This window comes from Hippopotamus amphibius, chromosome 9, assembly GCF_030028045.1.
Source record: "Hippopotamus amphibius kiboko isolate mHipAmp2 chromosome 9, mHipAmp2.hap2, whole genome shotgun sequence".
NCBI lineage: Eukaryota > Metazoa > Chordata > Mammalia > Artiodactyla > Hippopotamidae > Hippopotamus > Hippopotamus amphibius.
In genome coordinates, this window is record NC_080194.1 from 91124828 (window position 1) to 91135954 (window position 11127).

An 11127-nucleotide genomic window follows, 5' to 3' on the forward strand; every position below is an offset into this window, starting at 1 on the left:
CGCGGGCTTCAGTAATTGCAGCACATGGGCTCAATGGTTGTGGCTCACAGGCTTAGCTGCTCCGTGGCATGTGAGATCTTCCTGGAGCAGGGACTGAACCCGTGTCCCCTGCACTGTCAGGCGGATTTGTAACAACTGCGCCACCTAGGAAGTCCCAGTCCCCAGTAACTTCTATTTTCTGTCTCTGATTTTGCCTAGTCTAGGTACCACATAAGTTGAATCATACACAGTTTGTCCTTTTGTATCTGGTTTACTTCCCATAGCGTAATGTTTTCAAGGTTCATCCACGTTGCATCATGTATCAGAATGGCCTTTTTAAAGCACTGAATAAATATCCCATCGTGCATATATACCACATTTTCTTTATGCATTCATCTGTTAATGGACATTTGCATTGTTTCCACCTTTTGGGTGTTGCAAATAATGCTGCTATTAATACTGGTGTACAAATAACTGTTTTGAGTCCTTGCTTTCAATTCTTTTGGGAATAAACTTAGAAGTGGAATTGCTGGACCACAAGGTAATTATATGTTTAACTTCGTGAGGAACTGCCGTACTAGCTTCCATAGCGGCCGCACCATGTACATTCGTACCAAAACTGCACAAAGTTGCACATTAATTTTTACAAGTCTTTATTACACAGTCTGTTGTGTCTGGAGGAATTCAGTAAAACATAGTCCATGTAGGAAAAAGCAATCTGCACTGTGCCTACCCACATGCTGGACTGCTGTACATTCTAGCTCCAGGTAACTTGTGACCTGCCTATTTTTGGAGAGTAAAGATGAAAGATTAGGTGACTGAAGAACAATAAAAATTGGTCTTCTTTCCCAGGAAAGAGAGAACTGTCATGTTAGGGGTATTAGTAATGCTTGAAAATTCCATGGTCCTTAGAAAGAGCAAAAAGATTTCAGAAATAGAGAAGCAACTAGATCAGGGGTTCTCCCCCCCACCCCCAGATATTTTACTATGAAAACTGTCAAATAATTTTGGAAGAACTGTACAGTGAATCCTAAATACTCCCCACCTAAATCCTACAATTAACATTTTGCTAAATTTGCTTTATCACATATCTATACCTTTCTATCCATTTATCAGTCTATCTTATTTTTTGATACATTTCAAGTAAGTTGCAGACATCAGTGCACTTCTCCCTTAAACACTTGAGCATGCTGGAGGGGTATGGGGAAAAGGGAACCCTCCTAGACTGTTGGTAGGAATGTAAATTGGTGCAGCTACTATGGAGGTTCCTCAAAAAACTAAAAATAGAGTTCCACATGATCTAGCAATCCCGTTCCTAGGCACATATCCGGAAAAGACAAAAACTCTAATTTGAAAAGATACTTGCCCCCAAAGTTTATAGCAGCACTATTTACAATAGCCAAGACTCGGAAGCAACCTAAGTGTCCATCAACAGATGAATGGATAAAGAAGATGTGACACACACACACACACACACACACACACACACACACAATGGAGTATTAGCCATAAAAAAGAATGAAACATTGCCATTTGCAACAACATGGATGGACCTAGAGATTATCATATTAAGTGAAGTAAGTCAGACAGAGACAAATATCATATGATATCACTTATATGTGGAATCTAAAAAATACAATACAAATGAATTTATTTACAAAACAGAAACAGACTCATATAGAAAATAAACTGAACGGTTACCAAAGGGGAAAGGGGGGGAGGGATAAATTAGGAGTTTGGGATTAACAGATACACACTGGTATATATAAAATAAACAACAAGGCCTACTGCATAGCACAGGAAACTATATTCAATATCTTGTAATAACCTATAATGGGAAAGAATCTGAAAAAGAATATGTGTGTGTGTGTGTGAGAATCACGTTGCTGTACACCTGAAATTAATACAACATTGTAAATCAACTATACTTCAATTAAAAAAAAAGAACATGTGAAGGAATGAAACAGATACGCAACATTCACTCAGTCAAGTTTATTGAATCTACTATGTGCTCAGCCCTGTCCTTGGCAGTAACATGAGAAAAATTACAAAACAAGATAGCAAGAAGGGAAAAATATACTTTGCACTCTATTAAATTGCAATCTTTTCCATGTTGCTTTTCAAAAGTGTTCTTAGGTAGTTTGGGGATATGGGATCACCCTCCTTTTTCCATGTCCCCCTAAGGTTCCCAGCACTGTCAAATTACGTGCCACTATGACCACCTCCTAAAGAACAGAGGATGGGACAGGAAGAACAGCTTCCTGCGGATGGGGCAGTCAGGGCTGGGGTCCCATGGAGGGGGAGATACTTTGAGAAGGAACCCATCAACCCCGAGAGCTCAGGGCACTCACAGTGAATCATAAAGGCCAGACTTGGGGAAGCCACAGGCAGGGCCCTGGGGCCCTTCCTCACCCACTCCCCAGAAGATGTGCTTAAAGTGCTAACACTGTAAGAAAACAAGGCATAGCTACATGCAGTCCTAGACGCACCAGACTTCTCACCTCCCACTCTTCTCCTGACTTGTGCTAATACCAGGCGCTGGCACCACCAGGGCCCAGGCCAGTTGGGGAAGTCTAGTGCCAAGTGAAGAAGTGGAGAAGGTCCAAGGTATAACCCATGATGCCCAAGAGGGGGCAGGGCAGAGGGGGCAGAGAAGTATGCAGCAAAGGGGACTGGTTTGTGCTTGACCAGCACCCCTGGGCCAGGGGTGGATTCCTGTGCAAAGGGCAGGTTGGTTCTCTACAGCTAGCAGGGTCCTCTATTCTCCCTGAAGGAACAAAGCAGCATAGCATGGGAAGGAGCTCTGGGACGTGCAGGGCCCTCCCAACCAGGCATGCCCCATGCCCGCTGTACAAGGCGCTGAGGAGCACCAGCAGGGGCACAGAGCTGGCCCAAGTCGAGAGGGTCAGGCCACGCTTAGATGCTGCATGACCTCCAGGCACACCTGGACAGACTTGGGCACAGGTAATCATGCAGGCGCTCAACCAGAGTTGGAACAAGGGCTTAGGTTCAGCTGGCAGCCTTGCCAAGGACACCTGTGCCCCAGAGGACAAGCAAAAGTGGCAGTGGCATGGCCTCTACCCGTTGGCAACATGGCCAGGCAGAGCATGTCTTGGAGGAGGACCGGGAGGGTGCCCAGGGGCCAAGAAGGCACCCTCTGCCTTAGCCTCAGCTTAGAGCCAGATCTCATCACTGCTCACACTGGACACCCGATAAATGTAGCCCAGCATTGGGAGACGGATGAAACCTGTGGGGTCAGAGATCCCAGGAGACTCAGTCACCCTCATTCCTTGGAAGTTGGGAGACGGCTCTCTGCCCCTTGGGGACTCAGAGGCCTTAGGCACAAGTGAAAGGGCCAGGGAGCAGGGCAGCAGGCCTCTTTCCCATACCTCGGCTGGTGAGGAGGCCACCGGGCTCCGGGTCCAGAAGCTCTGGCCGGCTGTTGTTCTGAGCCATCTGCTGGTCCACTGGTTTCCCTGTGGGGTGACAAAGGGGGTGGTGTCCGGGACAAGGCATGTGCTTGATGGGGCCTCGCCCCTCCTAAGGCCCAGGATCTCTCTTTTTCTCAGAAGCACCTCTGATGATAAAGCTGGGGCAAACAGAGGGTCCTGGATGTACCTCTGGAGTCTGGAGTAAGGTCGTTGAGCTGCAGGTTGGACGGGAGGGACATGTTCTCCCGTGGCAGGCGCACATTGTTGAGTTTCAGGTTGTTGGAGTCACTACATTGTGAACAAAGGCTTGGATGGGCCCTGGCACAGATTCCTGCTTGGGGCCTGTTCCAGAACTACCAGAAAGCCCAGGTTCCCGCCTGTCCCCGTGCTGCCTCTCCATTTGGCCCATCCACCCAGGCACAGGGAGAGTTACCTAGAGATCAGGGATGGGCGCCGGGAGGGGCCTGAGGAGAAAGAAACCATGGCACTGTCTCAGTATGCCCATCTGCACTGGGCTCTGCCCCCTGCCCTCTCAGGCCCAGGACCCTCAGGCAAGGGGTCTCTCAGATGCGCAGACGGGGTTTCCTAGTGCCTGGGCCTGCTACCTGGGATGCATGTGGTCTAAACCATGGCCATACCCAGGAAGACCTCTCCTACCACTTGTCAGAGACTTTCTGCCCAGCTCCACTCGCTGCCCGTGCCCTTGCCGCCCACCCCTTGACCTCGTCTCCCCTGCCCCAGCCACCCGCCCTGTTTTGGCCCTACCTTTGGTCTTCTTCTCTTTTCTGCAGACCAGGCAGGCCACCAAGGTGCTGAACCCCACCAGGGTGCCCAGGGCAAGCCCTCCAGCCACAACGATGCCCAGCAGTGGCACTTCCACCCGGGTGGCCAGGAGCCCTGCAGATTGTCCTCTGGTTAGGTTCCAAGTGGGCAGGGCCCCCAACTCTGAGATGCCACAGGTCACTACTCTGTCCTCCTTGCCCCAGGTGGCTGGGGACAGCTTTCATGAGACTCACCCAAAGGGCAACAAGTCTTCCCTCTTCTGTACCATGTTCCTGCACCCACCCGAGGCTTTGCTGGGCCCGTGGCTGGCAGCGCTCACCTGGGGCCGGAAGCGAGGCGCTGGTGATACCCACGTCGTTGGTGGCCACCACCGAGAGGTTCTGTGGCAGGCTGCGGAGCTGCAGCTGCACGGTGTGGTTGGTGAGCCACGGGTAGTTCTGGGCATCCAACACCAGGAAGTCAGAGGCATTGACAGTCACTGGCCCATCCTGGTCGATCCAGGTCACATTAGCAGGTGGGTTGGCACGCACCAGGGCAAAAAGCATGACCAGCAGGCCTGGGCCCTGAGCTTCCTGGTACTTGGCACCAACCTGGGCAATCTCCGGCTTAACTGGTGGTGCAAATCAGAGACAGTATGTTCCCGCTACAGCCCTTTCCACGCCTTGCCCCTTCTTCCCAAACCCAGAAGGGAACCAGGGGCCTGGACCTCTCCTTAGGGGGCACTGGGAAACAGGACAGCTGGGTCTGCCAGAGAGGCAGCATTTTGTATAAACGAAGATTAAGAGTAAACACTAGAACCAAAATGTCCAAATTTGAAACCTGGCTCTCGTACTTACCAGCTGTGTGACCCTGGGCAGACTGCTTAACCTCTCTGTGCCTCAGTTTTTTCATTTGTAAAATGCAAACAATATTAATTACCTCATAGAATTATTGTGAGGATAAAGTGAGTTAATGTTTGCAAAGTGCTTAAGTGTTTGTTAAATGTCCTATTGAACCACCTGCCTGGTGGCTGCTGGGAGTCCCTGGACAGAGAACTTCTCTCTGTGTCCACCTGAGGGGCACTCACATTGCACATTGAGGATGACGGAGGCGTTGGCTGACTGGCCACTGCCTGGGTCCTGCAGGGAGCAGTTGAGCTCATGCTGGGCCCGCTGGGCAGTGACAGTGAAAGTGCTGGTGCCTCCAGAGAAGGCCTCCCCGCCCACGCTCAGCAGTCTTGAGGTGCTGGCCTCCTGCAGCTGTCCATCCAGGTACCAGGCCAAACGGGGAGTGCCAGGCCCCCCTGCCACCCGGCAGGTGAAAGCGTGGCGTTCATTCTCTCGAAGTGCCCGCTCTGCCCAGGTCTGACCATCAATTTGTGGCGCCAACTCCCCCCAACCTGAAACACAGGGGGTTCTGGAGAGCGCTGGTGGAGGGTTAGTACTGTTCTGTGACCGGGATGAGGTCCAGTTACAGAGGGGCAGCAGGTCAAGAGACAGAGCACCTGGGTTCTCTGTCTGGACCTTGGGTAGGTGGGTGAGGGGAACCCAGCTCTAGTGCCTGGAGTGGGAGCCGAAACCAAAGACATAGGAAAGAAGGGGAGAGAGGGGGACTTGACCCCACCAATGCATGGCCAAAGGATGAACAGGGCTGTACCTGAGCTCAGAAGGGCAGGCAGGAGCAGAAGTGTGTGCAGGAGGGCAGCTGGCCCTGGAGGCAGCGCCATGGTGGCCCAGGTCTGGGCCCCAGGCTGCTGAGACAGGGGGACTGGCCTCGATGGTAGTAGCCAGGTGACAGCAGACAAGCTTAGTAACTCCTTCAGGAATTTACTCTCCAGAAACAAAAATAAAACATGCACGGAAACACAAATGTAGAATGACCCACAGCGGTAAAGGCAAGGACGCAAATGGTCAAGCCCAAAGGTCCAAACCCAGCCAGCACGAACCTGTATACCTTGCGGGCACAGAACTGAGCGGGACAAACAGGCAAACGCTCGCAGGTACACAGAAACAACCAGCAACCGCGGAGCCCGCACCAGGCCCAGACACACACACACACACACACACACGCGCGCGCGCGCGCGCGCGCACCCCCCCCCCCCCCCACGCAGACACTCAGGTACACGTGCCCCTCCCCCAAAGGGACCGTCCTTCTCCCGACCCCGGCTCTCTCCTGCCCGCTTCCCGCACCCATCTACGCCCCTTGCCCCATCCTCCGCAATCGGGCCGAAGAACCGAGGATCCGGGAGGCAGGGGTCGCGAAGCATCCCCGCCCCGCCCCGCCCCGCCCCGCCTTCCAGGGCGGCTCACCTGGCTCACTCCCTGTGCGCAGCCGGAGCGACTGCTCAGGTCTGATGAGCACCGCAGTCCGCCGCAGGGGCCCGGGCTGCGCCAGGCAAGGCCAATCGATGCCCGACCTCGGCCCGAAGGACCCCTCCCCCAGGGCGGCGACTCAGGCACCCGGGCCTCGCTGACGACCTCGCGCGCAGGGGACACCCGAGGAGCCTTCCTTGCGGGGACGGCGGAGGACGCAGACACAGGCGGGGGCTGGGAGAGCCGGCAGGTTTATTGGTGGCGGGCGCCCCCCATCCCCACGCCCGCCCGCCGGCGGCTCAGCGCCCGTCGCGGGGCCGGCGCAGCTGCCCCATCACGTCGGCCAGCATGCGGTTGCAGAGCGCCGCGTACGGGTTGAGCAGCACCAGCTGGCGCCGCGCGAACGGGCTGCCCAGCCGCGCCGCCCGCTCGAAGTCCCCGCGGGCGTCGTCGTCCCGGCCCTGCAGCCGCGCCACGAGCCCGCGCTGCACGAAGCCCTGGCGGGCGGCGCGGCCCCGGCCGCCGCTCAGCACCAGCGCGCGCTCCAGGTCCTCCAGGGCACCTGCGGGACGGACGGACGGGCGGGGTCAGGGCCTCGGCCGCCCGCGATCCGGCCCCGAGTGGAGGCTCTGGGCCTCGGCCGTCTACATCCCGCTTGCACTTGACCCTAGAAGTCGGCATTGTTATTCCCGTTACGCAGATGAAGACTGGAAGAGTTGGCAAGCCTCGGCCTGAGCTGCGCAGCCAGTTAAGAGGCAGAGCTGGGACTAAAAGTCCAGGTCTCGCCTTATCCGTGTTGTTTTCTCCCATCTGATACATCAAAACACGGACGGATGGTCACTATGTTATGAATCTGGCCCCATTGCCCGGCCCGTAGCAGGCGATTTATTCAACACATAATGTTATTAACCATCTATCATGTGCCAGGTGACTGACTCTGAATCCCAGAGTCCAAAAACATTAGAATTAACTGACAACTGTCTTATACAATAAAGTCCATTTCTTTGTTTCTTTTTTTTTTTTTTTTGCCGCACCACAGGGCATCATGCAGGATCTTAGTTCCGCGAGCAGGAATTGAACCCGTGCCCTGCAGTGGAAGCGCGGATTCTTAACACCTGGACCGCCAGGGAAGTCCCTCTCTAATTTTTAAAAACATTTCTCTCCTCTTTTCCATTGTGTGCCTTAAAACTGCTTCTTTCACCTGTGTTCTCTACTGACTGCCTCTACTCCTTCTTTACTTCCATGGTCTTCATTATTTTGTATCTGGTTTTCTTAGAAGGAGGTGTTGGAGCCGAGCTGACCTGCAGCATTTTTGTTTTTATCATCCTCATAAATACTTGGCTTATTAGGCATCAGAGCCACCATCTGGTATCCACTGTAGGGTCTACCCAGCTGCATTTCTCCTGGACTCTGCTTCAGTTCACTCAAGTTCTCTAGGCTATAGCATCTGTCAGGGCAGGGCACTGGGGGAGCGCCAGCAGCATCCTACAGCAAGGCTGACCTTCCCTGTCCTCTCTCTGTGTGTTTTGGTCCCCGGAACCCAGCAGGGGCTCTGGTCCCCACCCAAACTGCTCGGCTGAGAAGCTCTCTAATCACAGCATTCCTTGGTTTCCCTCAGAGGAGCTGGTCAGGAGGAACTGAAGGCCTCCTCCAGGCAGCCTCCCCTCTGATGCTCTCTGGGGCTTTGGTCTGCAGGCTGTCCCCAGTGGCCTTTATGGCCTTGCTTGCCAAAGCCAGGTGGCAGATAAGCCTGGGGAAGGGGCCCTCGGAGTCCCCTGATATTCCCAGAATGGAGTCCAAACACCCCAGCCTGGCATTCTTGGCCCCAGGAACACCTCCACTACCACGAGTCTTGATAGTCTAGTAGTTCCCTACTAGGCTTCTGTGGTTTACCCTTTAGTTGAAACCCTTAAGTGATTCCTGGTGTTTTGAAGACAAAGTCTGATCTCGGCCTGATGTTCCCAGTTGTTCACTCTCTGGCCCCTGTTTACCTCTCTAGGCTCTGGAGAGGCTCCATCCTTCCAGCACTTCCTTTTCCAGCCAGATTCCCCATACCTGTCCATGACTTCAGGTCCTCCACAGGCTGTGCCTTCTCCCACTCCTTGCCCTCCATCCAGCTAAACCCTACTCATCCTTCAAAACTCACCCCTCAGGAACAGATCCCAATCTGAACCCTCTCAGCTTGTTATGCTGCTATTGTATTTGTCTGTTCTACTGTCTAGGCTGTGAGCTTCTTGAGAAGCAGTGTCATGTGGGGATGAACAGCACAGGCGCTGGAGCCCTGCCACCTGCACCAAATCCCAGCTCTGCCACTTCTCAGCTGCGTGAGTAGGAAGCTACTTAACTTCCCTGCTTCGGTTTCTTCATCTGTAAAATGGAGATAACAATAGCACGTACCTTTTAGGGTTGTTGTGAGAATTAAATGAATGACTACAACTCACATGTAAAGTGCTTAGTGCCTGGCACACGGTAATTGCTATAAGCAGTATAGTTCTCAGCACCTAGCCCACTGCTACAATAGGAGGCTCTCATTAAATGTTTGTAAATAAGTAAGTGGAACGCAGTCTGACTCTCACAATATCCTCAAGAGATTAGCAGAGCCCATCATATATCTCTTACGGGTAGAGACGTAGGTTCCAGAGGGGCTTAGTGACTTCCCATGCCCCATGCCCAAGCCAACAGCCACACCATCTCTGATCTGTGGCCCCCCCCCCCCCGCACAGGCTCCAGGGACTCTTCCCTCACCTGCCACGTCTCCCTGGAGTCGCCGGGCCTGGGCTCGGTTGTTGTAGGCCGAGGCCCTCTCAGGCAGCAGGTTGATGGCTTGGCTGAACCTCTCCAGGGCTGTGCTGAGGTCTCCAGCCTCTGCTGCGATCACCCCCTGCAGCTCTAGGGCCTTGGACTGCTCCAGCTGTGCTTGAGGGAAAACTCCGTCTGTGCCAGGGAGGGAGCCAGGAGGGGACAGGTGTGCAGTGGGGAGCAGGACGTGAGAGCCGCCTTGGGCTTTGGAAACCTGGGACATGAGCCGGGGCTGACTGGGCTGGGGTGAGGGCACAGCAGGGGTCAGGTGCAGTGGTCGGGGCACAGGGAGCTGAGTTACCAAGGCAGAGAGCTAGCCCTGCTGAGGTCCACTGGGGCCTGAGAAAGGGGCCTTATTGTCAAGAGAATGAAACCCCAGCTCCTTAGCCTGTAGCTAAATGACTTAGGGTCACACTGCCCATAAGTTGCACAGCTTGGATTTGAACCCAGGCCTTTCTGGCTTAGTCTGTCCCCATTTTGTTCTACTCCACTGCTTCTAAGAGGAAGGCTGCCATGACATACCCGGGTCATGAGAACCATTTCCAGTGTTTCCTTCAGCTTTTCAACCTGAAGTTTCATTGAGGCTTAGGTGTCACTCCTTTAGAAACAAAGGGCATCAAAAACTGCTGATGGGGACAGCAGTCCCCCTTAGGGGCTGGTGGGAGAAGTAGCTCAGGGCCTGGCTTGTGAGGGCCTGCTTAGATTAGAGCTGTTGAGCTGAGCCACCCCCTGCCCTGTTTTTCTTCCATGCCGTGGAGGGTGATATAGTCTGTTATGACAAAGGTGTGAGTTTCACATAGCCCCCCACCCCACCAACACAGTGAAGCCTGGACCATGGGGTGAACTGAGTAGGGACGTACGTTCAGAGGTGGGTGGTGGACAAACCCTGGCTTTCTTCTCTGGGCACAGTGACTCTTGCCAAGCCCCCGTGAGCGCACGGAGGATCAGCAGTCATCATCCAAGGGTCGTGGCACAACGGGCCTTGTAAGACCACTTTCCTCTGCCATCCCAGCGAGGCAGCAGACCAGCCATGTGGAGAGCTATACTCCAAGCTCAGATACTCACCTTCATCTACTTCTTCCTTCTCCGCTTCCTCTCCCAGGTCCAACCCAACAGTGTCTCCGAACGGGGTGTCGGGGTTGAAGATGGCCTGCAACACTGCCTGATCATTTGGAGTCCCCATGTTGCTCAGCTCCAAAATGCAGAAAGGTGACTCACAAAGAGAAGGAGGAAAACAGGGTGAGGGCTGAGCCTCCAGCCAGTTGAACCAGAGGGAGGAGGTCTGTTTAAGGACCAGCCCCCATGAGGAGGAGTGTCATCCATGCCTTGGCTGGAGTGCAAACTCAGCCCCCTTTAGCCTGGGGATAGTGACCGTGGCTTGGCAGAATATTTACAGATATTTCTCAACTGCCTCCCTACCCCCACCCCAGTCCTAGGGAGAAACAGAGTAAGTAACTCCCATTTCAGCTTTAAGGTGGAGTGGAGCAAAGAGAGGGTACTGTTTAGACTCTCCCTGAAATATTTTCATTTTATTATATTCATAGATTGGAAGGAAATTGTTAGAAGCCAGTGCTTGACTGCCCATGGAAGAAGGGGGATATGTAGGAAGTAAAGGAACTATTCCTTTGTCCTCTTGACCCCTTCCTCATATCCAGAGTTAATTAGGTCCTGAACATACATCACTGATGAATAAGGGAAGAATGTATGGTTAAGAGAGACAGTGTAGTGTGGGGCCTGAAGAAGGCAGTGAGGAATGATTTCATGATTCCACCTTAAAAGAAAGGACTGTGGAAGGTACTCTGAATCAGGTCACAGGCTACACCCCTCCCATTTCTCCATCCCAG

The 11127-nt window shown here is 53.4% G+C and overlaps 2 protein-coding genes and 1 long non-coding RNA gene across 6 annotated transcripts; 1 reads left to right on the forward strand and 2 right to left on the reverse strand.

Annotated features, from left to right (window-relative positions):
- Positions 1–1952: 1952 nt before the first annotated feature.
- TMEM25 (transmembrane protein 25) lies at positions 1953–6579 on the reverse strand. Of its 3 annotated transcripts, XM_057750613.1 has the most exons (8): positions 5829–6579; positions 5260–5571; positions 4513–4803; positions 4176–4307; positions 3844–3874; positions 3598–3698; positions 3369–3455; positions 1953–3226 (listed from the first exon to the last, which is right to left on the reverse strand). In XM_057750613.1, exons 1-8 carry the CDS (start codon positions 6436–6438, stop codon positions 3153–3155), a joined length of 1638 nt encoding a protein of 545 aa, XP_057606596.1. In that variant the 5' UTR covers positions 6439–6579; the 3' UTR covers positions 1953–3152. The 3 variants fall into 3 exon arrangements, 2 of the variants coding, with proteins under 2 accessions (XP_057606596.1, XP_057606597.1); XM_057750614.1 differs by lacking the exon at positions 4176–4307 and having other exon boundaries at positions 2631–3226; XR_009055594.1 differs by lacking the exons at positions 1953–3226; positions 3844–3874.
- A 204-nt stretch (positions 6580–6783) lies between these two features.
- On the reverse strand, positions 6784–10483 carry TTC36 (tetratricopeptide repeat domain 36). The gene is made up of 3 exons (XM_057750615.1): positions 10349–10483; positions 9230–9418; positions 6784–7046 (listed from the first exon to the last, which is right to left on the reverse strand). Exons 1-3 carry the CDS (start codon positions 10464–10466, stop codon positions 6784–6786), a joined length of 570 nt encoding a protein of 189 aa, XP_057606598.1. The 5' UTR covers positions 10467–10483.
- LOC130861585 (uncharacterized) lies at positions 6823–10492 on the forward strand. Of its 2 annotated transcripts, none has more exons than XR_009055595.1 (3): positions 6823–7411; positions 7524–8808; positions 10386–10492. It is a non-coding gene; the product is annotated as an uncharacterized LOC130861585 (long non-coding RNA). The 2 variants fall into 2 exon arrangements; XR_009055596.1 differs by having other exon boundaries at positions 6823–7263.
- The last annotated feature ends 635 nt before the right edge of the window (positions 10493–11127 follow it).

Bases quoted from the DNA above. Each gene is read 5' to 3' on its own strand.
- TMEM25 (XM_057750613.1), bottom strand. From the start codon at position 6,438: ATGCTTCGCGACCCCTGCCTCCCGGATCCTCGGTTCTTCGGCCCGATT. The intron at 4,804-5,259 runs GTGAGTGCCCCT...TTGCACCACCAG, and splicing joins CGTCATCCTCAATGTGCAAT to TTAAGCCGGAGATTGCCCAG. The intron at 3,456-3,597 runs GTACATCCAGGA...GTCACCCCACAG, and splicing joins CCTTACTCCAGACTCCAGAG to GGAAACCAGTGGACCAGCAG.
- TTC36 (XM_057750615.1), bottom strand. From the start codon at position 10,466: ATGGGGACTCCAAATGATCAGGCAGTGTTGCAGGCCATCTTCAACCCC. The intron at 9,419-10,348 runs GTGAGTATCTGA...TCCCTGGCACAG, and splicing joins GAAGGAAGAAGTAGATGAAG to ACGGAGTTTTCCCTCAAGCA. The intron at 7,047-9,229 runs GTGAGGGAAGAG...TCCGTCCCGCAG, and splicing joins ACTCCAGGGAGACGTGGCAG to GTGCCCTGGAGGACCTGGAG.